Raw genomic sequence first — 23,031 nt, forward strand, 5'->3', positions numbered from 1 at the left:
AAATATCAGTTTATTCAGAACAATATAAAATGAAAGAACAGCAACACTCAACCAGTTTTTTACACTGTAAATCTATTCTAACGCTATTCTGGAGTCTTCTGTGAGGCCTCGGTGTTAGCTGTGATTATATCCATTCTGTATGATTATTTCAGGGTACTATTAGTTAGACGTATAGGAGACTGAAGATTTTAGAGCAACTTTTAGTTCAGATCTTCCAAGCTGCTATTACAGATGATACCCATGCAGGCCTGCTTTACTTGGCTTGGAGGCCTTTCCCGCCTCACAAAATTAAAAATGCTGGGTTAGGGCATCACTTTTACATTGTACCACCCTTCAGCTCCCTTATCTTCACCTACAGTCTGACAGCCTCATTTCAAACTTTGTATGACATCAAGATTGTTTGAAGGAGATATTAATCCATAGGGCTACAGGAAATGATGCTGCTGTTTCAATAAGCTAGTCCTTCACAGAAAGACTACTCGGGGAAAACATTCTTCTCTCTGTAGTAGGCTACAAACAAATGGAGGAAACTTTGGCAGCTGTAGATACCTTCCGTTTTTAACAGGAAGAAATAGGCTTGGCTCTTAATCTTTGATTGGCATGAATTCTCGTGTGCTTTTGTGAAGACTTTCACAGACAGCAGTGGCAAGTTCAGTGTTTAGCATCTTTTGTCTGTGTATTGAGATCTGGGAAGTGGGCCAGAAAGCAGCTGGAAATGTAGATGAGGAAAGAACAGCAGTATGTAGTGGATGAGGTAAGAGTTTAAGTTGATAAATTAAGTTTTTTATACTTACATCACTTTCCCTCCCACCCCTTTAACCCAATCTAAAGGGAAAAGACAGGACCCAAATGAGCCCAAATTAGGAAAAGTTTGCATAGAGCTTTCTAGGGTCACCTGCAAGACAGACTCAGGATCACTGGAATTCCTGTATTAGCAGCTTGCTAGAGATCATTGGAGTGGAGCTGGCTGACGAGAACTCTTCCCATGCTGGCTCTGAAGGGCCAGGGAGGGTTTTCAGAACACAGCTCATGTGTGGTTTTCTCAGTCATTAGTATCTATTCCATTAGGGGTCTGTATCGCTGTATTTCCCTGCTGGTGCAATGACCAATCTTGGGCAAACATCTCTGCTACTTCTGCCATCATGACCCCTTTTTATTGCCTCACCATTACAGATTAGGAATAATCTGTCTTCCTTCCGCTCACAAGGAAGGAAAGGCTTCCTTCCTCATAGAACAGCATGGAAAAAGATGGAGAATTAAACCCAAAGACCAGAGGGCCAAGGACTCTCCAGCCTGGTGATTTCAAGGCTTGTCTATTTTCTATTGACACAGAACCAGAAAAACAGCCTTGTGCAGTTTTAGATGCTAGTGTTCTGTTCTAATGCTCTTTTCAAAAACTTTATTTTTGAGGGGGAAATAATGATTGGGTAGGTTTTATTCAACTGAGGAAACCTGCATGGAAAGAATATATTCCAGGGAACCTACAAAAACTTTCTTTTTTAAATCAGTATACTGTTCAGAGTATCGTATGCTTAGTATTTAGAGCCGTGAGCTTTAAGATATTTGTAATGTTTAGGTATTTCTGTAACTGTTTTACAGACATCTGCAGAGTGTTCTCATCAGCAATCTCACACACCGTAACAGAAATAAAAGCTGTATGTATTAGGCATTGCCAGGTGTGTATGGGTATCTAAATGCGTATATGTATTTGTGTGCATCTGTAATATGCATCCTGTGTGCAGATATTAAACATGTCCTCTCTGGGATTACGCTGTGACTTGCATACTTGGAGGCAAAGGTTCTGCATAAAGAAGAACCTATCCAGAATAGAGTGGAATTTACTGCAGTTGCTGTGGGCTTTCAAAGCAATGGCTGCAGTCAGAATCTGGCCTAAGTAATTAACTTACGAAGGATGGAAAGGAAAAGCAGCGTGTGGAAGATGTAATTAATGGGAACATATAACAGTCAGCTCTCACATAATAAATTGGCAGCTATGCCTGAGGTAACTGCCTTTTATTTGCAAAATACAGTTGGAATTTTTTAAAAGTAATTGCACATTTTCTTCCATTTCCACATGGTCCCAGAGAACATAGTACAGTACAGATACCAACAGGAATGCAATAAAATCATAGTGGTTGTTGGGTTTTTTTTGTTGCTGGTTGGTTTTTTTTTTTTTTTCAGGCTCAGGGCTATGATCTTATTTGAGCCAATGTCCAAAGGAAAGGAGGAATACATTTTAGCCTAGGAAAAGATAAGTGGTAAAACATTTTAGTGAGGTTTAATATGGAATAATCTAAAAGGACAAGGCAGGAACAACCAGAATAAACAACAGTAAGTGGCTAGACATCTATTTGCAGAACAGATTTAGTAATGTAATTCTCCTGACTTGAGTAAATAATGGTTAAGATAAATGTTCTGAAATCCTTCCATTTTGAAGGCTTGAATTTTCCCCATCTGAAAGCTTACTGCAGCTTTTCCTGAATAGCAAGCATGACATCAGTTGTTCTTCAGATACGCCACAGATGCTCACAGATCTTCAAGAAAACGCGTTCTACCACTTGCCTAGTGCAAAGCTCTGGAAGGCTGCAGGATGACACAATGGCTCCCCACACCCAGCTGCTGGTTCAGCTGCCTCAAACAGCCTACTGGAAAAAAACAGTGCTGTAGTCCTCCCTCTCAAAAAATTTGCAAGAGGAAGGTGAGGAGGGCCTGCAACTGGGGTTTGCTGCTGTGACCAAACATACAAGCTACTAGACTTTTTAATTGCCATTTCCAGGCTTCTCAATGAAGTAGAGGGATCTGCATGTAGTTCCTGCTGCTACCTGGCATATGTGATTCCCCTCTGCACACAGGTGGGAAGACAGAGTGCCCACCATTTAAGTGCTTTGTTTGTCTGTTTCGGTTTTCTTTTGTTTTTAAGCAATCTGTCCTCACCTCTGATAGTGGGGAGGAAAAGGGAAGTCCAAATCTATTCTATTGTAAGCGTGAGGGAGGATCTAGCTGATTTTGTCTGTGTGTGAATGGGGATGGGACCTAGTAGTAACAACCTAGCATTGGAGTGAGTTCTTCTTGCTGTAAATCTGATTAGAAGTTTTACTGCTGTTTAAAATGGAACAGCCTGAAGACCAGGAAATATAGTTATCTGTAAAATATTCCTGCTGTAACTAATCTCTGTATTGCTGACCCCAGGGGATCTTGCATTTGCTGCAGGCTGAGCCTGGTAGGCAGTTTGTTGCTGAACTAAGCCTTTAAATAGACAGCAAGTTTAAAAAAGAATGTCCTGCAATTTTTGTGCTGATGAATTTAGAATGATGTTCTAGCAAGCTCAGTACACTCCAAATTAATTAGCAAGGATCCTTTTAACAGGATAATTACTATATCAGCAAGTGGTAAACTCAAAATGCATGTGAGTAGTCCTGGCTTGCATCAACAAGGAAGAGATGTGTTGCAGTTCTATCAACTGATTCTAAATTCTAGTGTGAAAGGTTTTAGACAGTGTAGCTGGTCAGCAGCAGGACTCTAGCTTTTTTACCTCTAGACTTGAATTAAAATCCCAAACGAAGTTGCATGCCACTCTCCATATGTCTACCTCACAATGCCATGGCAAATGATGATTGGCTTTTTTAAATTTCTGCTGGAAAAAGGCCTAAAATAAGAAAAGCAGGATGTGTTGCACATTATTACTAAAGCATAAATGGTAGAAAGGGCTATGAAGTATATGAGACTTCCTTCCTTCTCTATGGCTGTGCATTTTCTTCTTTCATAATGGAAGGGTCTGATCCTGCACAGAACAGTAACAGCTCACAAGTATAAATACAGGTTCACATATTTGGGGGTTGGAATTTTTAAATAGGTTCATCTTTCAAAGAATAAACATGTCACTGCTTATCAGGCTATGGATAAATAAGCATATGACTGCTGCAGCGGTGGCAGAAACACTTTTATTCATTCCTGAAACCAGATTCTCTCTTTAGATAGCTGAGGCTTTAGAAAATAAGGTTTAATTGGGAATTTTTAATAAGGGAAATTACCTTAATTAGGTCACTTGATATTTGCTAGATTTCTTATATGCTTTTCTGCTCTCTTTTAGAACGGATGCAGAAATTTGTAAAAGCATCTGCCATTTTCTGTGACAATATATTTTTAGGCAGACTTTCAAAAATCGCTTACCTTACTTTCAGCTTCTATAAGCTAATCCCAGCAAAGTCAATGGTCTTACACTGATCTAAAGTGTGTTCTTGGGAGAAATTAATTGGGCCCTATATTGTTCACTCCAAACGTGAAAGTAGTAAATTAATAATTATCAGCCATTTCTTAAAAATGGATCTTCACACTCAACAGACCAGACAATCTCTCAAGTTATTTCATGGGACCTTGTGGCGCTTTATGAAATGCGAAGCACAAGCCTGAATTCTTTTGTCTAGACTGTCTTGTCAAACTTGAGCGGTGCCATTTTCTTTCTAGTTAGATTGTATGCCTGAGTCAGGCCACTTTTAAAAATCATATAAAATGGAGACACTTTAAAAATTTGTCTCAACTGCAAGCACAGTGAAACCGGGGGGGGGGGGGGGGGGAAGTCTTTACAAATATTTTGGGGGCTTTTTTTATGTTCTAACTGGTAGAAATAGAAAGGCAAGCACCTCTGTAGAAAATGCCTGTGACAAATCCAGTTGTCTTCTAATGACCTGTGGGGCTGCATTTTATTGTATTTATTTGAAAGGTTTAGGTTATTCAGATCATGCAGGTCCTAAGAGACAGTCTTGTGTATGCAGTTTCATAGTGTTGCATAGTTTTTAACTTAATCCAGCCAAGGATGAGGTAACATTTGAAGAATGTTAAAGTTCTTGAATGAACAATGTTTAAGTGTTACAGTAACAGCAGAAATCTGTCATCCCCCTTCACTTGTATGTCTGCACAGTTATCGCTGCTGAAGTTGCTCCCATACACGGTGAACAACATGTTCACCACACTCTAGTTATAGCCCAACCATTCAAGTAGAGCTAAATGCTTCCGTACTTCCCATAATGGATAGGCTTGTCCTTCTATTTGAATACATGCAAGTACATATGTTAGCACGGTGCCACCAAAGATGATAACCAACTTTGTTAGTGTGCCAAACCTTTCTTGCTACTACAAACTATGGCTACAAAATCCCTGTGGATAATATAATAGGGAACTAGTCAAAACCCACCATACAAATGGATAAAAAAGAAGTCCCATTTCTATGAATTTGCTTCAGAAATTTCCCCTACAGTTTGGAAGAAATTATTGATCTCTTGGTGGAAGAGATGACTTAGGCACTCAAGGTATGTTTGACATAGAAATAGGCTAAGCCCTTCTGAAGAAGCTGTGGGAAACGCAACCTCTTTCAAGTCAGTAACTGTGTTCACTGATCTTCTGACGGAGCTTGAGATTCCTCTTTTGGAGGAAAAGCAACAAACTCTTTCATTTCGGTGTCTTGGTCAGCGGTAGCATGAGTACTAGCTTCATAAGGCTCACATGGGCAACAGCTGACTTCTTTTCTGCTCTTCTGCAGAATGGTAGCACGGAAGTCTAACGTTATCACTGCCAAACGATACAATTGTAGAGTCACAACTAAGATATTCTTAGCTGTAAAAAATACCAGCATCTGATTGAATATTCTGAAGTGGCCCATCAGGATTGAACGCACAATGAAGAAGGGACCATCCTGTATGAAAAGGCTAACCCCGATGTTCCATAGTTCCGCACTGTACCTGCACAGCAGCAAGCTGGGGATCCGCCTAGTCGATGCAGCTGTTTTGCAGCCGATATGCTGTACTGGAAATAAAACACGGTTATGTTAAAACAACTTTCTAAAATTGAGCCAGGGTTGGCCTAAAGGGCAGTTATAATTCAGGGTTCGTGGATTATAAATGCATTCACCTGTGAACGATTCAACATAAAGCATATCCAGTTTCTGGGATCTGTTTCAGCAAAACACACTAAGCTCATGTTAAGCAGGCACTTATGTGGTCTGCTGAACAGGACTGAAAACCGCTTCCCCTTTTCTATGCCAGAAAGTATTTAATAATACTTTAGTATTATTAAGTTGATAGTAATAAAAGCTATCAGTATTTATATACTTTTAAAACAAGAAGCAGAAGTAGATCTCCTAATCTTTCTGTAACAACTTCCCCAGACATTTTCTGTTAAATCGACATGCTAGGCTAATACGTATCTTTAAGAAAAAAACCCTACCATGCTGAATGGGAACAGCCTGAGCTGTAGCACTTCAATTTGTTCCAGGCTGTCTAAGACCTCGCTTTTAAAAGATTCACCAGATAGCCATTGCCTTTTTCATGTGTCATAGTAAGAATAAGTCATGTCAGTGCGGGGCAATATTGAGTGTTATGGATAGGGAGAAACTGTGGTTGCTGCTTGCCATATGAGACTTGAGCCACAGTTACTTGTTCTTAGCCTTCTGGGTATGAAATTGCATGCAACTGTTGGAACTTGCATGGGTGTGTTCCCATTGGCTATAAAAGTGGTAGTGGGCTAGAATGCTCTTTGTGGTATGGCGTCTAGAGAAGCATCACTGCAAGGGCTCGTGTGTTATAAATATGGCTGCCTCTTATGAAAATGCATGTAGCTTAACTAACCTGTCTCTTAGGTAGTGGGATTTCATTAGTTTAAAAAAACATAGCTACTTGCGATACAGTAACAACCACCAAACACTTCAGCTTACCAAAAGAATTCTATTGTTTGAGTCAACGCTGGGGAAAAAAACACACGAGACTCAAGTGGAAAATGAGTTGTAGAATGTAGAAATTTACTGAATCCATTAGGCAAAGCTTCAGCAGCAGCTAATATTTTAATATGTTTTTGTGCCATTGCTGTTTAATAGTCCTAACTGCATTGCTGTAGTCCAATAATAAGTGCCTAAAAATTTCTATTTTACATCGTTTGATGTGTGAGTAAACATTCTGATGCTTGAATAAAAAGTACTATCTGTGCAACTGTACAGAACCACCTAAAATAAACTGCACCCATAGTAAATTTCAGGGCAATGTGTGTTCAATAACTTAATTTTTAACTGGTAAATGTAACTAAATAAGCAGAAAAGCAATAGCCAGATGAAAAAGGCACAGTACAAGAGGCTACTTCACTTAAATTAATGTTATGATTGTTTAAGCACTCTTTGAATTTATTGGGGGGGGGGTGTTGGTGTGGTGGTGTGTTGTTTTGGGGTTTTTGTTGTTTTTTTTTTTTTTTTTAAAACTTGAGTGTTATGCATCTTTAACAGAATAGTTTTACCAGTAACAGGAATTTTAGCTGTGATAAATCCGAAATGTGGTTGCATCAGTTTTCTCAGGAGGTGAGCTGCTGAGCTGAAATGCCAAAATATTTTCCTAACTTCAGCGTTGAAAACAAAACCTAGTGCTGTCCATGAAGAAAAGGCTAATGAAAAATTCCTGGAATAATTTTTTCATTATTATTTTATTCATTTATTATTTTACTCAGTGTTTCAACCTAGTCATCAATTTTATATAAGATGCTAGTGAGGATAATGTATCTCTGGACTGGTACAGTTGAGTTGCAAACGTGTAGTGATTGGAGGTCAAAATGGTTGGAACAGATGATGATTGAGGCAGCTTTCATTATTCTTCTTGGACACAGAGAAGCCCTTTCTGCCTAGGGACAAATACAAGCTGAGCTGTCTGAATGTTGGGCCTTTTAGATTAAGATATGGGTGTACAGTCCCAACATTATACAGTCCTTTAGGTTCCCTGTGAATAGGTAATTTCTCCTGTAATAACATCTTCTGTGCTCTTCGCTGTGCTGTTCCCTGTGCTTAACAATTGCCTGTCTCTCCATAGGGTCTACTAACCTACCTAGATTCGAGCCATAATATAATCCAAGACCAGATCTAACTTGAGAGCTCGCATAGTGAAGTTTAAGGCAGTAACAGGCAACTGAAGCAGATGCTTCAATACAACATTACAATTCTAGTTTTTTCTGGAAGTAGAGACTTTTATCAGGGAGATCAGAGGTTAGCCAGAAACAAGTGTTTCCTCAAAAGAAACCACAGTGGGCTTTCTTCAAAAACCATCATTGTCATATGAATTGCTCTCCACCAGAAGTCCTTGGTATAGCCTGTAGCGTGTGCACAGCCACAAGACATGCCAGCAAAAACTTAAAGCATTTGTTCTCTTTTCTTGTCTATGTGGAAGTACTAACCTGCAAGATCAAGTGGAAACTGTAACATACTCCACGTCCATACAGCAAGAATTGCATTTATGAGAGCATAATTCTTCCTATGGGAGGGGAAAAAAGTGATAACAGTGAAGATGCAGTTTCCTTATGTGATGACAAAAATGTTTCCTGTGGTATTTGGAATGTCATTTAAAGGGTGGTTGAGTGAAACAGTGATTGATTAACGCACGCTCTTGAGATGTAAGACTAAAGAAAAGAGGCACCTTTTGGTATGGAATTTTTGCTGTTCAGGCTACGTGTTCCAGGTGTGTAATTACACTAAGTATCTGATGCTAACGTTATAATGATAAGCATATGGAAATAGACTCTGTGGCTCAAAGAGGAGATATCTTTACCCTTGTAGAGATTACACATTCCTTGCAAGCCTGAAGCTTCTCCGCCAAGCGGGCAGGACCTCTTTTCCTGCTGTAAAATCTCTTCTTTGATATTTAAAAAAATAAAATAGTATGTCTGTAAGAGAGGATGAACCTCTTCTGTGATTCTTTTTCTTTATGATGGATGTTCACAGCTCATCTCTCAGTGCTGTGAGGGGGAGATGAGCTTACTTTCTCTGGGAGAGATCACAATGTTGAAAATTCACACCAGACTATGCTATTCCCTTTCTTCTTATCTTTGAACACTTTGTCATTCTATCATGAAGAAAGTACATATGAGATAACCAAAGAAGCAACTTGGATAATGAATCACTAAAGCAAACTCTAGTTGCTTCCTTGCCAATCTAAAACAATTCATTAACCTGAAAGAAGCTTACTGTGTATCCAGTGTTTCCGCTCCTATAGCTGTAAGAACTGAAGTTGCATGGCGGTTATGCTAGTTGTTTGGCTCTTTGTACCCTTTTATTGTGATGGATGTGACGTGCTTCTCTGCTGGCAACAGATGAGTAATCCCTAACAAAGCTCATAGGACTGTTAGGTCTTTTACAGAGGGAAAAGTGAGAGTAGAGCCCTTGAACGTAGCCTTCTGTTATGTGTGGGAAATACAGTTCCACCAGTCTGAATACTGCAGATCGCACAAACAAATCTTCAAACAAAACAAATATCTTGCACTATGCAAATTATTTATGTCAGCAAATAGTCCTTACCGAACATCTTCGATGTCCAAGGTTTCACTAGCAAATTCAAGTATATCTGCTGCTGTTCCCACAAACATGAGAAGCAGCTGAGACAATTGATCCCGGGTGATTTCAACTCCAATAGGGAGAAGCCATCTCCCAACTACTAGTAGCAGTAGAAAAGTCTGGTGGAGGGCCAGGGTCCATACAGTCTCACAGATTGTGGAGAGCTGATTCACAAAGACTTTAGCCTGTTTTAAAGACAACAACAATAACATACTGTAACTTCAGGAGCCTGACATTATAGGTACCTTCAGAGACTGTATTCATCCTTGAGCCTGCTTTTGTTCTCCTTCACATTGTATTAGAGCAAATCGTTTCTATGTGGCAGGCAAAATTTGAAAAAGGCACATGAATACAAACTTTGGGTAATGAATAGCAAGTCTTTCTCTGTGTACTACTCCTCCTGTTCTCATTTTTCAGCTGAGTTATCTTTTGCAGAACCGTCACCCAGACACTTTCTAAATTCAGTTACTGAGATTTGGAAGAGAATGGTAGGAGAGTCTCCTCTTCACACAGAGATCTGTCCTACCAACAATAGTTAGTATGCAGCAGACCATTTTCACAATATGGTTTTCTGAAACTATTCTTTTCTTTCTTTTTTTTTTAGTTTTACTCACTGTGTGAGGAGCTTGCCCAAATAGACACAACAGTCCTCTCTAATTGCTCTAATATCATAAGATCTCTCTAGGAATAGGAAAAGGTGTCCCACCGTCTGAATGATGTGGTGATCTGTTGCCTCACTTCCATGGCGGCTGTCTCTGGATTGATTGAAGTCTTGGTTGCTGACATTCACCTGAACTGCTCCGGGATCATTACCACAGTACTGTTGTGAACAAAAACATCACACATGCATAAACATCCCACACAGCGAGCAGAGGCGCACTGTGGCTGAAAGAGTCCTGTTTTGCTGAACTGCAGAGGGTTCATTTGTGAAAGTCAGTCGATGTTTACAAAGGTACGTGCTCACTCTGAATGTAATTTCCCTCCTGTTCTGAAGGAAGGAATTCCTCTCATGAGGACAGGAGTGATGTGTTGGCAGGTCCCTGAGAAAGTGTAGGATTGTACTGTAGAAGAGGATGTAAATTCAAAGGCTGATGGAGCAGGTGACACCTTTGTGCTGTTAAGACCGCCGTCTTTGAATGCGATTTGCCTGCAGCTCTCCTGAACAGCCTACTGGGTTTCCTAGATAGTCTCTGTCTGGCTAAAACAGTAAAATAGGGTAAACATTGGTCAAGGTCAGTCTGCTGTTTTATGTTCATGGTCAGTCTCTATATTCAAACTTGTTCTCAAAATATCTGCTTCTGATCTCTACTATCCAGAAAAAGTTCTCTAAAAGTGCCATTTTTTCATTCTTCTGTATGACTTCCCTCAAGGCTGAAATGAATAGAGTTGGGGTAGGATGTTTGGGTTGTATTCTCTGCTGCACACCTCCCCCTGCCAGCTGTACCTTATTCTGTAAGGAAATTCATAATGTGAGAGAAGAGATTCAGGAGTAATTAAGAAAAATGGGCCTGTGTTGTTGCCTACCCCTGCAGAGTAGAAAAAACGGGTATTTTTACTTTCTCCAAGTACCCAGTGCTCTGGGAAATCAAATGTTGGCTAAAACATACTGTTACTTCAACTGCAGTAAATCAGTGGTGAGACTGTGTCCCATTTGAGGCCTGCAGCACTGCACTGCCCTTCTACCTTCACGCCCAAGGCCGGCCCTGGAACAACTGGGTATGGTTCTAAAATCTATCTTTGTAACAATCCCTTAACATCTCTCTTCATTGTAATAAAAAAGGAATAATTAGAAAATCAAACCATGCTGTTATTAAAGACTTTTATCCTGTCCTATTTGTGCCAGAGAACACCAGATGATTTGCATTTCTCCACTGGGCCCCCCACCATTTTATTGCATGAGGAGTGATTTTCTGCAACAATCGGAATGTGTTCTAGTGCATACTGAGTAGCTATGTTCAGCATAGTGCCTGCCAATATAAAGGCAATATTTTCCAGCAAATGTCACCTTCTAGCAAATTTCAGATTCCACTTTGATACTTTACTTGGTTTCTGATAATGTTGCTCAGTATCTGGGTAAATGCTGCCTCTTGCCTGACCTTGTCGTAGATAAATGGAGCAACTTCCTATGATCTGGAAAAAAAAGTCAGTGCTTGTTGCTTTTATAATTGGTTTTAAAGGCTCTTAAACTGAATGCTTGCCTTATTTGGACAGTGGGTGTGAGTGTTGAAAGATTGACACGCAGATTTGGGGAAGATGATATTTCCATTTGGAAGAGGGAAGTCTAAACTTCTGGACATGGAAACAGTGAGATGGAGGAGCTGGTGCTCTGCCTGACTACAGCCTTGTGGGGCTAATCTCTCTGGGTTAGCCCTTCCACCAAAGGAGAGAAACAGAAGAGCTTGTTCAGAGGATATTGCAGAAATGAAATTTAACTGGTGCTCTGGAGAACACTTTTTATCTGTTGCCTGTAGAAAAAGTCTAAAGCCTATGGAGACCAGTCCCCAAGGTCAAAGTCAGACTTTGAGTAATCCCCACAGGCAGTGTGATACGGTCAGCTGAGGAGACCATGACCTAAAAATATTGCATAACTGGCATAACCACCCCAGAATACTAAGAAGTGAATATCTACCTTGTAACAAGTAGCCTGGGTAGGGCAAAGGGATTACTGACTTGTGCTGGAAGAGGAAGGCTAATTCACTTTGACAGTCTTTGGTTTGTTGTTAAGTCTGCATTTGAGCTCGCTCCTCTGCCCCCTTGCCTGGTCTGGCAGGGGAAAGAGGAAGGGAGCCATGAACTTGCATTAAACTTCACATCAGAGTTTGGATATTTTTTGTTTCTTTAAAGGCCTGTTGCTCAGGGATGAATTTGCCGAATTTGAGGCAGGACCCATGTAGGGCAGCCTGCCGCATTTGCTGTATGTGCAAGGATGGTGGAAATCCCTTCCCAAACACTGTGAGAACTCCCAGCAAGTAAATCAGGTGGCTGAAGGACAGGAGTGAAATAGGAGCCTGTAGCAGTTATACTGCGTGGGTAGCAAGGTGTATGGGTGCTACTCAGCAGATGCCCTGGGTCTCCCCATGCCAACAACAGTGAGCAGATAGCTCTCACGGCTGGTCCGCACAACCTCTGCACAGGGCAGAGGAGCTGCAGGAGTCAGGAACTTCCACGGCTGGAGGGAGGTGGAGGAAAGCATGCCACAGCTTACATGTGGCTTGCAAGGGGGCTCTTTTTTTTTTTTTTTTTTTTCTTTCTAGTGGCACAAAGGTGCAGAGAATACTCCAAGAAAATTAATTCACTTTATCAGTGTCTTTTGTAGGTTCCTTATATGTAATTTTTGCAACTACTCCCAGCTGAGTGAGGGGTTACTATTTCAGTGCAAGGCTCCATGAACTCTGACTGAATGGCACTCCTCAGGGCCGGGTCCATATCTCTTCTCAACTGCATGCAGGCAGGAAATGGAAAACTACATCTGCAGAGCCAGTCATTTAAGTAGGCTCCTGTTTTTTAATAAATATTCAGAGAGAAACAAACCAAAACAAGATATGAACGTACTTAAATTAAGTGGTGATTGTGGTGGTGATTCACTTGAAAGTTTGAAGAGCCTTTATTTTAATCATGTATATGCATGGAAATAGGACTGTTGGTGCCAGGCGTATTTGCCTAGCCAGTTATGTATGTTCAGTGACTTAATGGCAATGTGACAAGGAAAAAGTGAATACTAAGTTTCACAGGCAGTTGATAAGCATGGTTTACCTCTTTACTGCTAGAGCCCAGTTACTCCTAGGTATCAAAACTGTGTGCATAGCTAAACAAAAATGCCTTTTTTTTTTTTACTGTGCAAAAATAAAACAGGAAGAAATTGTACATATTTTGCATAAATTCTGGCTTGGTTTACTTCCTTTTTTTCTTCTGAGATGAAGCTTACATTCCTCTGATTTATAAAACATCAAAACGGAAACTCTGTTGCATGACACGGTGGTGTCCTAGCGTGTGGCCTGCAGAGACCTCACTGTCAGTGCATGGGGAACTCCTGAAACACTGAACTAATTCAGCAAATTTCTGTTTGCATGTTATTCACAATCCATTATTCCCAAATAAAATCAAGGTTAGCTAAAACTTTTCACAATGGGTCCAGCATTGAGGTGGTAAAATTGACACTTGAATACCAGGGCAGAGTATCCTCAATCCTGTTAATGTGCATGGAGGCTGGCAGCCTGAGTACGTTGTGGAAGAGGCTAGCCCTTCCCTGGAGCGGGCCCTCTGCCAAGCAACAGGTACCCCGCTTGCTCTCTGCGATTTGCTGGAAACAGTGTGGCCATCACTATGGCAACATGTGTGATGTCAGAAATTCAAAGCAACCGTGACTGCTTCATTTTGCTCATACAGGAAAGCTGAAATGTAAAACAGGGAGAAAAGATTGCTTAAGCTCGTTTCCAAATTGAGGAAGATAATGGGTATGGGAGGGAAGAAATGGTGAAAGATGTAAGATCACTTTTAGGAGAGTGACATACTAGAATTTTAGCTGGTAAGAGAATCCCACCTCAGAATGAGGTTGACGGAATGGGCAGTAATATTCACTATCTCCTTAAAATGTTCCAAGTTAAGGCAGTTAAAAATAATTACAAGGTTTACCAAGTATCTATCTTATTACTGACTGGGAAGCCTACATCGACTACAGCACTGGTAGTCAGGTAAGCCCTGCCAAAGGTGGTCAGTTATTGCTTTTTGTGGCAGTGATGCACCAGGCATTTGAAAAGGTAACAGAGGTATTTGTTTATCTGAGATTTATACAATACTAAAAAAGAATGTTTGGGGTTTTTAATGGATTAAATGGTTTTAATTTTCTTGCCACTGTTTTGCAGACAGTAATTTTTTCACTCAGTACAGTTCAATTTACTTTATAGTCTCTCCCAAACATGTATTTCATCCCAAAATATCTTACTGCAAAGCAGTAGTTTCTATGCAGTCAGTATTTCACTGTTGATATATGAATGGTATTACTGATGTCCAGTTCTGCAGTACTCAGAGAGCCAGAATTGCCTCTGTCTTCAGGAAGAGACACTGCATATTAGCACATGCCTTAAATAACAGCACCGACACAAGCAGTTGATGTTTCCTGTTAAAGATTCAACACTAGATCAAAGTTCTACTGCCTTAAAGACCACAAACTGTTTTCATGGTGTATATATTAAATGTGTGGATCTAGCAACTGCATAATTACCCATTCTGTTAGTATTTTAATAAGGAAAATCCCAGCAATACTTTAGTATGAGGAGTAGTACTAGCCTGGGTGCTGTGTTTGAGATTAATTCTTAGGAGGGCTGCTCCCCTTCTGGAGGTATTGTTTTTGAATCTATTAGATTGTGTGTTTCTAGAACTCTCTATCCTATCTCTCCAGGTATAAACTAAGCTGTTAACTTGATATACTCCCTCTTTAATTCACAGTAGCAGTATATCAATAAGAACAAAGTATGCCATGTTCTAACATCATTTTGGGAAATAAACTGCTGCCTTTGACTACAGAATTAGCCTGTTTCTTGGACCAGATTTAACTATGACAAATGTTCTCAATATCCACATTACCTGTCTGTGACTGTTTAAGGAGATTTGGCAAAACAAGAAGACAATAAATTCCTGCTGCTGTATTTAGAAAAAGCCTCAGGCATTTTCAGTGTAAACACAATTTTGAATATTTGATTATGCTTCTGTGGGCTCTAACAATGTTTCAAAGGAGAAAATGAGGCACTATGTCTTCTTAGTCTAATTTATGTATTTTCTTCTGTTACTTTTTGCTCTTGTTCCTATCAGGCCCTTTTCTGCTGTGGATGTAAAGTACTGCATATGTGCAAATGCTGGGACAGACAAAATCCCCTTTTCACTACGTGGAAGTGCTATGGGGACTTGAAAGCAGCCTGCACGAGGAGGTGGCTCACTCAACGTGAGCTCTTGGGCTAAGTGGCTCTGTCCTGGCCCTAACTGACCCCATCTGCCAAAAGAAAATCGCCGCCTTTAAAAATTTTACCATGTGTTTTACTCCTGAAATTGGAATCCAGACACCCACCTCCCAGATTACTATACAGCACGAACAAAGAAAGGATATAAATGCTGACAGACAAATTACCATATTGGCTATCTGTGGTAGCAGTCTGTGAGTATTCTCCTAGGTTGCACCAAACATGAGGTAATTTGAGTTTAAGACCCCTTTCACTGATACCTGTTTCAATTTTGACTTGCTTGGAGTTGTGATAGCTGCCTGTAAAGTGCTGTGAAACTCATACTTTATTTTACAAATGCCTCTAAAGCAATGAAATTCTTTCACCATCCTGAGCAAGATTCAAGCTGGTAACCTGGGGGTGAAAAGCTGTTTTTCAAACTTCCAGTCCTCAGTTCCCTAGACAAATACAAATAAATGCTCTCATTTTTAGCTAGGAATGAGGCTCATTATTTGATATTTAGGAAATGCACGGTAGTCATAGTATAGCTGTAGCTGGATTGGGAGACCCACCAGTATAAAATAGAATATTGGAACAAGACCTGGCAGACTTCTCTCTGTATACCCAAATCCAACCCATCAAACAATGCATCAATTTCAAACCAGTCTGTCTTGTCTCATAATAAATACCTGAGTCCCATGATGAATTTCTAGTAGCCATAGTGATGGTACTGTGCAAATCAGATATAAAAATATTGCTGGTGAAAACCTGTGAAGGAAAAGAAAAGATAGCTTGGTATTATATCACATCTTAAATACCACATATCCTATCGTTATCTGCATTGAAAAGTATCTTGTGCCTCCTACCATATGGGATATTAAGAAATAGGGTAACTGCAAATAAGAGTTGCTATTCTTGCTGAATTCCTAATGCTGTTAGTATTATGAATCATAGGTTTATTTGTACATCCATCTAAGATCATATATGGAAGTTTACTTAAAATCTTTTTAAGAACTAACCAAAGGCACTTTGCTGTTTGCATTTCCATCACAGCATTCTCTGTACCTTAAAAAAAAAAAAAAAAGCCTCTAGCTAACACGCTCTTTCTGATTTCATGAAGGGTGAATTAATACATTGAGTCATTTCACTGAATGATGCTGGGATAAAGGTTGTTGATCAGAATCCTGTGCATTGACACAAGAAAGGTAGAAATAGCATCAGTTTGCCTAAAACTAGCATTTCTTCAGTAGGAAGTCTTTCAGTGCAGGCTAAAATGGTTTATGAAAATGGGTCTTGGCTTTGTTTCCCCATTTGTGCTAGCAACCGTATAATTCTTTAGGACTTCTGTCTTTAGTTCTTCTCTCCCTGCCAGTCTTCTATATAACTTATGGTGAAGCTTAAGAAGCTGAGGATGACAGAGCTGAGTTTATTCAGAAGTACTAGAGAGGTTTCATTATTCCTTCTGCAAGCACTGATTCTTGTGAGGGTTGCTGATTTTTTTTTTTTTTTTTTTTTTTTATTAAACACATGACAGTTTTGTTTGGGGTGGGTTTTTATGGCAATTCCTATCCTTTTGGAGTAGGAATGAGGTCTGATGCCACTAATGTTCCATCTAGCTCAGCTGTAGTATGGATTGAGCATCACTGCAATGCTGCTGAGACGCACAGCAGCCTTTGCGTCACATATATGTACTGGCCCAGGACAGGGCAGTGGAGTAAAACTCAGGATACTTGCTTGATTCCTTCTATCCTGTCACTGGCACATTCTGCAGTGAATTTAAATTGCTTGTAAGTATGTAACTGCAGCAACATTTTGGTCAAATGTTGTTGCATTTATTGTTTGTTCCTATCCTGAAGGTACTTTTATTTTTGTAATCATGACTTTTCCAGTAGAGATTAAGTATTGAGGAAAAGAAAAAACCCTGCTGCTCAGGAAAATGACTGGGTTGCTGAGCTGCTATGAAATGTTTCAAACAATCCTCTCTAAATAAGATAGTCCTGGCTTGCATTTTTTGGGTGGGTTTTTTGGTGTTTTTTTTTCCTTTTTTGAGGGGGTGTTGTTTGTTTTGGCAGTGGGATTTTTTGTTGTTTGTTTTTTTAAAAAAAGTTAGTGATTCTGTGGGGTTTTAGCCTGGTTATTTTGGGAGAGAACAGACCTCTCATTTGAATGGGAGAACTAACATATTTTACAGTATTTCCTGTAGGACTTGAGCACATGAAAAATCTATCCAGCTGGCAGGTTAGCAATACTGAGCTAATGATACCAGATCAGGCCAGGAGACTTCAGGGGCTTTAACCCTGCCTTTCTTTCAGAAGGAGCAATCTAGAAGAAATATTACATGGCCGGGGCCACAATAATACTTTTTCTCCACATGTGCCATTTAATTTTTTTGTGCTGGTCTAATAAGTAACAGTCTTTGGTCCATAATGAATGGAGAGAATGCGAGGGTCTTGGAGGCAGGAGAGTCCTGTGGCACAGCCTGCCTGGTGCTTAGATCAGTGATTGTCCATGGAGGTGTTTCTATAAATGCAGATGATATTGCCTGTTCTGAATATGAGTGTTTTCCACCAGAGCAGAAAGTTATCCTGATGCAAATAGATGCTGGCCATTTGTCTACAGTTCTTACCTAAAATGTACTTTACTGTGCCGCTTAAAGTGCTGGACCACATCCATTTTCAAAATTTCCTTCTAGCCAAATTTAGCCCAGTCTTCTAGCACATGTATTCATCTAAAATGGATCTGCTTTCTGTATCTATTTTTCTTTGGATTTTCCAAAAGCTGCCATAGTAAGTCTTCCTTCATGAAGATGCTGCTGCCTCCTCTCCCCAGTGAATGGAGTCTGCTCCCTCTGCCTCCGTCTCATAACTGTGCATTTGGAGCTCTGCTGCTGTTAATTTTTCCTGTGTCCCAGACTTTATTACTGCTTTTATTACTTCCAAATTTAGAGCATGGAACACTTGTGTGAATTGTCGCATAACACTGCTTCTGTTATAATGAGTTTCACAGGTTGCAATGGGCAGGAATTTAAGATCATTGAAATACTGTAGGGCTTTTTTGTCCTGTATTTGTCTCAGGGCCTGCCTACAGTTTGAGTATTTAAAAATTAAAGGTCCCGGTGAAATCTCGACAATTAGTTACATGACCACTTCCTTTTTACAAAGCATTTGTTTTGGCTGACTGAGTGCTGATGAGCTGTAGATGACTGTAGTAATTCTTTAGATGCATGTAAAAACCCATGTGCTTGGGCAAACTCTGCTATGACTAACTTTTTTGTTCGTTTCTCAGGCAGCCTTCCATGCATGAAAGTTCCCTCTGGAATAGCCTCTCAAATCCAAATATTTAAGCCACTCTTGCTGTATTGCAAGAGTGGTTGCTGCTCATCTTTTATTTGTTACTGAGTTTTGGTTCCTGCACTAGCGTGGCGTTAGCACTGTTGCAAGTAGCAGGGACATGGAATGCAGTCCCAGGGAAGGAGGTGCAAACCAGGGCATGGCAGGATGGAATAAGAGATCAAGGGCATCTGCATGGAATAGCCTGTGTGGGCCTCCCAGCACTCTTCTGCACCTCACACATGTAGTCCCTGACACGTTGTTGCTTAGGAGGTCCCCAGTGACACTGTGAGGGAGTGCATGCCCCCTGCTTCCCCAGCCCACTGGATCGGCAGCTCTATAGCACGTATCTCTTGCCCGCAGCTACTTTTACCACATTTTTCAGCTGTTAGTATGCATACACACACAGAACTGTACAGAGAGTGGCTCCCAAGTAGTCTGCTGCAAAACTGCCCCTCCTGAAAGCCCTCTGGATTTGGCAATGGACTAGCCAGGGCTTTACCAGTTTTCCACCCCCGACCCCCGAGGTGCAGGAGGGGAGAAAACGTAGTCCCCTGAAAGCCTGGCAGAAACAAAGCCAGGGCAGTACTGCTCTCAGGCAGCAGCCGCAGAAGGCAGCCTCACATCTGCAGCAAAGTACATGCAAAGAAGCAAGAGGGGCTCCGTTGGAGCCGGCGGGATATGCTCACCATTTGTAGCCTCTGCCTCGCTTAAACTTGAGGGTGAGCCCTGTCTCCAGGCACAGGAGAAGATTGAGCAGTGCCAGCAGCCAGTACTTGGGTTCTTTCTTCACTGCAGTCACTCTCCAGACCCCGATGAGAGAGTGCAACACAAAGAGCAGGCGAGTAACCAGAGCATTGAGCAGCACCATCAGCTCCATCCTGGACCAGCCCCCCTCCCCTTTTCCCCGCACCGCAGGGACCCAGCGCTTTTTAGGAGCCCTGGGAGGTTACCCTGGGAATCACTGGGAAGCGTGCGCACCACAGGCACTCAGATCTCCTCTCCTCTTCCATCTCCACAAAGGGGCCCATTATAACAAAAAAGAAACAGCATTGCCCCTCCCCCAGACTTCCTGAAAACTTTTTAAAGGGAAGAAAAAAAAAAAAAAGCTCACGCTTCCAGGCTACAGTGGTTTGTAGCGCCCGGTACAGCACTGACCACGCTAAGACGGGGCGTGAAGGGTTTCTTTCTGTCCCCTCACTATCAACTGCTCAAGGACTAAATGGCAGGGAGGTTTCTCTCTCGCACAGTTGCCATCTGCCTTGTAGCCCCACTTGCTGCTCTCATCTCGTAGATTTCTAGCAAAGAGTCAAAATGTAAGAAGCATTATTAATTTGAATCTTTCTTGCTAAAAGCTCCATTGCATTGCATTACTGAGACTGTAAAAACCCTCTTTCCTCTCCCCTACTCCTGAAAGATATAAATTATATTTGGGAGCTTTTAAAATTGTTCATTTAACATTGCAATACAGAAAGCAGAAACCGTGTACTTAGTTCAATACTGGAATCCCTGTGTGCAACAGAAGTTAGAAAAGCTAACCAGTACTGAAATCCAGTCAAACTACTATACTGTATAATCTACACCCTGTTTTGGGACTAAGAAGCAGCCGCAGTGAGGAACTCCAGAAATGAGGCTGAAATCTGGGTTAACACTAATGTTACTGAATAGGTCAATAGGGACATATATAAAAAATACACAGAAGGTTGACTGTTAGGTCAGTTACCTCTAGACTGGCCTTTAGTATCTTCTGTGGGAGCAGTTTATAAAGTACAGAGTATGTTTAAAAATTGCTTTGATGTTTCTCATAGTGATTATAAATTTTATTTGAATTTACACTTGGATAACCAAAGAGAAATTTCTTCTTGATCAAAATTGTCACTATGTTGCTCCAGTTTTGTGTTAATTTACTGCCACAGCACTTAAATTGAGATACACCATTGTAAAATACAAATGGAGAATCAAGTCCGTGTAACATACTGTGGCGCTCCAAAGGTCCTAACTTCCTAGCTGATTTAATTTTAAATATTCTGTTCTACTTTAAACACAAGGAGATATTCTTCTAAGAGTTGTGACCTCTGTAAGAAGAAATTTTTCCTCAAGTGCTAAGATGCAAGTTTTCCTCACTGCAAAACCAAGCCTCTTTCCCTATGAAGTGCTGAAGCTGGTGTTGGCCAGCTGATATCCTTGGGGGTAGGGGAGATGGGGGAGAAGACTACTTAAAAATATCCCTGCCCAGAAAAAAAGAAAAACAAAAGCCTATTCCACAGTATAGATCACTCACTTAGGAAATGCCTGAGTAAACAAATGGACTGTGCAGCATGCCTTTTTGAAGCAACAAAATCAAGTTCCTCACGCTTAAGAGGAAAATTAATTTAAGTCAAGGGCTTACTACTGATAATCCCCTGCCAACAGCCACCCTGCTGTATCGTGCCTTGAGTGCTGTTGGTTCACAGCCCTTCCGTTGGTGTTAAGGTCAAACCTAGCTGAAGAGGAAACAGGGAACAGACAGAACTGAGAGATTGTTTAAACAAGATACTCCTCTGTGGGAGTGCTTGATGTCTAAGAAATGACATGGGGGAACTGGTATGTCTTAATTGTTCATGGAGATCCTAACAGCACAGATGTTGTAAACTTGGAAAGATGATGATCAGTGGGACATTCCCATGATATCGTGTATTCAGGAAGGATGCAGTGAGCTTTGCTGATAGCTAGTGGTTCTGCACATTAAAGACACTTTGGAGCTGAACTGCTTAACAAGGTAATTTCATCAATGAACAATCCAGACTTCACATTGGTGGAAGTCCCAGACTTAAGTAGGAAGAATATATAATAATGACTCTGCCTAGCTGAGCAGTGGACTGTGATGGCAACACAACAGGCTGAGTAGAGGGAGGAAGTAAGTAGGTATGGATGACTCAGTTATTCAGTCTAGTAGAGGTAAAAATTGCATCCAGACTTGACAGAGTACATTTTTAGATGTCTCAGTGGCTGTTTTGTGGAGCAGCTGGTTCAGGAGCCCATGAGGGCAATGCTTGACTTTAATCCTGAGTGTTTTACAGGATATGATGTAAAGAGTAACAGCTGAAGAGCTCCCCTGAAATGGGGGTCTTAATGTGCTTAGACTCGGCATCCTCACAGGAGTAAGACAAGCCGGAGTTCTCTACCATTGCTGTGCTCAGCTTCAAAAAGGAAAACTAGACACAGATCAGGAAGGTTGTTGAAAGTAAGACAGATGGAAGACCTAACTCTTTGCAGGGAGTATGGATATTGCTTCTTTAAATCACATGGGAAGTGCAGAGAAAATAACTGTGTATCAAGAAAAACCTGAGAAAGCGAAAAGAAGCCAGTATTGGCAAGGTAAGTGAGATTGCAGGAGCAAGAAGACATCCTTCAAAAAGCTGAAGTAGTGTCCAGTTGAAGAAAACTGAAAAGCTTATAAACTCTGGCAAGTTAAATGTACAAACATGATAAGGCTGGCTGAAGGAGCGTGAGGGACAATTGACAAAAAGCATAATTACTAAAATGCCTGTTATTTGTTCAAACACAGCATGAACAGGAAGTCTGCCAGGGAATTGTTGGGTCAGTGGATGGTCAGGTGGCACAAAAGCCTGCAGGGGGTCATAAGGCTGTGCAGGAGGAGCCGATGAACTCTTTGGAGTCCCAGCATGAGTACAGATGTACACTGTAGCATGGGACAGCACTGTCCTGCACAAAAGCTTATAGGATTAGTGGTTTTTTTCCTTTTGACATTATAGGCATTAGTGTTCCACTAGTTCTGTTCTTTCCATAGTTTCTACTAATTTGCAACTTAGAGTTGTTAGGCTAATTGATCACGGGCTAGGGAGTGCTTGGGGGAGAAACTTTGTGTTTACCTTGTTCTTGTACTCTTTCCCTGAGCATGGAGTTAGGTCAGCTGTCGGAGGCAGACAGTGGAATGGATTGACCTTTGCTCTGACCCAAAATGGCGATGCTAATAGAGATGAGACTTTCTAGTCTCTAAAGAAATTGACCTGGAGTGAGAGCAGGACAGTTTATGCATATGCTAGGTTGGTACTGTTGGTTGGATTCAAGCTCAAAGCAAGACTCAAGTCTGTATGGAGTGCTCTGCTAATGATATACCCTCTCCTTTTTTCTGTCTGGAAACTTTGTCCATGTGGATGCTGAGAATTGTCTGTGTCTGGGAACCGTTGAGAGCTGTTGTACTCTGGCAAATCCTGGACACGATGGTGTGAATGTGTCATGCTGTGTGGGATTTTCACGCAAGACACCTTGGCAAGACCTACTGCATGTCTCTTCCATGTAATAGCCAATTGCAGCATGTCTGATGCATTTGGGAAACGTTAAACCTTACTGTGCCCCCGGCACCAGTGACCTTCTACAGGAACAGGAAATCTGGCACTTCAAAAAGCTGTGCCAC

At 41.0% G+C, this 23,031-nt stretch overlaps 1 protein-coding gene across 1 annotated transcript; it reads right to left on the minus strand.

Annotated features, from left to right (window-relative positions):
* Positions 1-5,232: 5,232 nt before the first annotated feature.
* On the minus strand, positions 5,233-19,494 carry TMEM26 (transmembrane protein 26). Its single transcript, XM_050899317.1, has 6 exons — positions 19,304-19,494; positions 15,975-16,053; positions 10,059-10,172; positions 9,317-9,537; positions 8,200-8,276; positions 5,233-5,799 (listed from the first exon to the last, which is right to left on the minus strand). Exons 1-6 carry the CDS (start codon positions 19,492-19,494, stop codon positions 5,387-5,389), a joined length of 1,095 nt encoding a protein of 364 aa, XP_050755274.1. The 3' UTR covers positions 5,233-5,386.
* Between the last annotated feature and the right edge of the window lie 3,537 nt (positions 19,495-23,031).

Source organism: Gymnogyps californianus, chromosome 6 (genome assembly GCF_018139145.2).
Source record: "Gymnogyps californianus isolate 813 chromosome 6, ASM1813914v2, whole genome shotgun sequence".
In the NCBI taxonomy this organism is placed as follows: domain Eukaryota; kingdom Metazoa; phylum Chordata; class Aves; order Accipitriformes; family Cathartidae; genus Gymnogyps; species Gymnogyps californianus.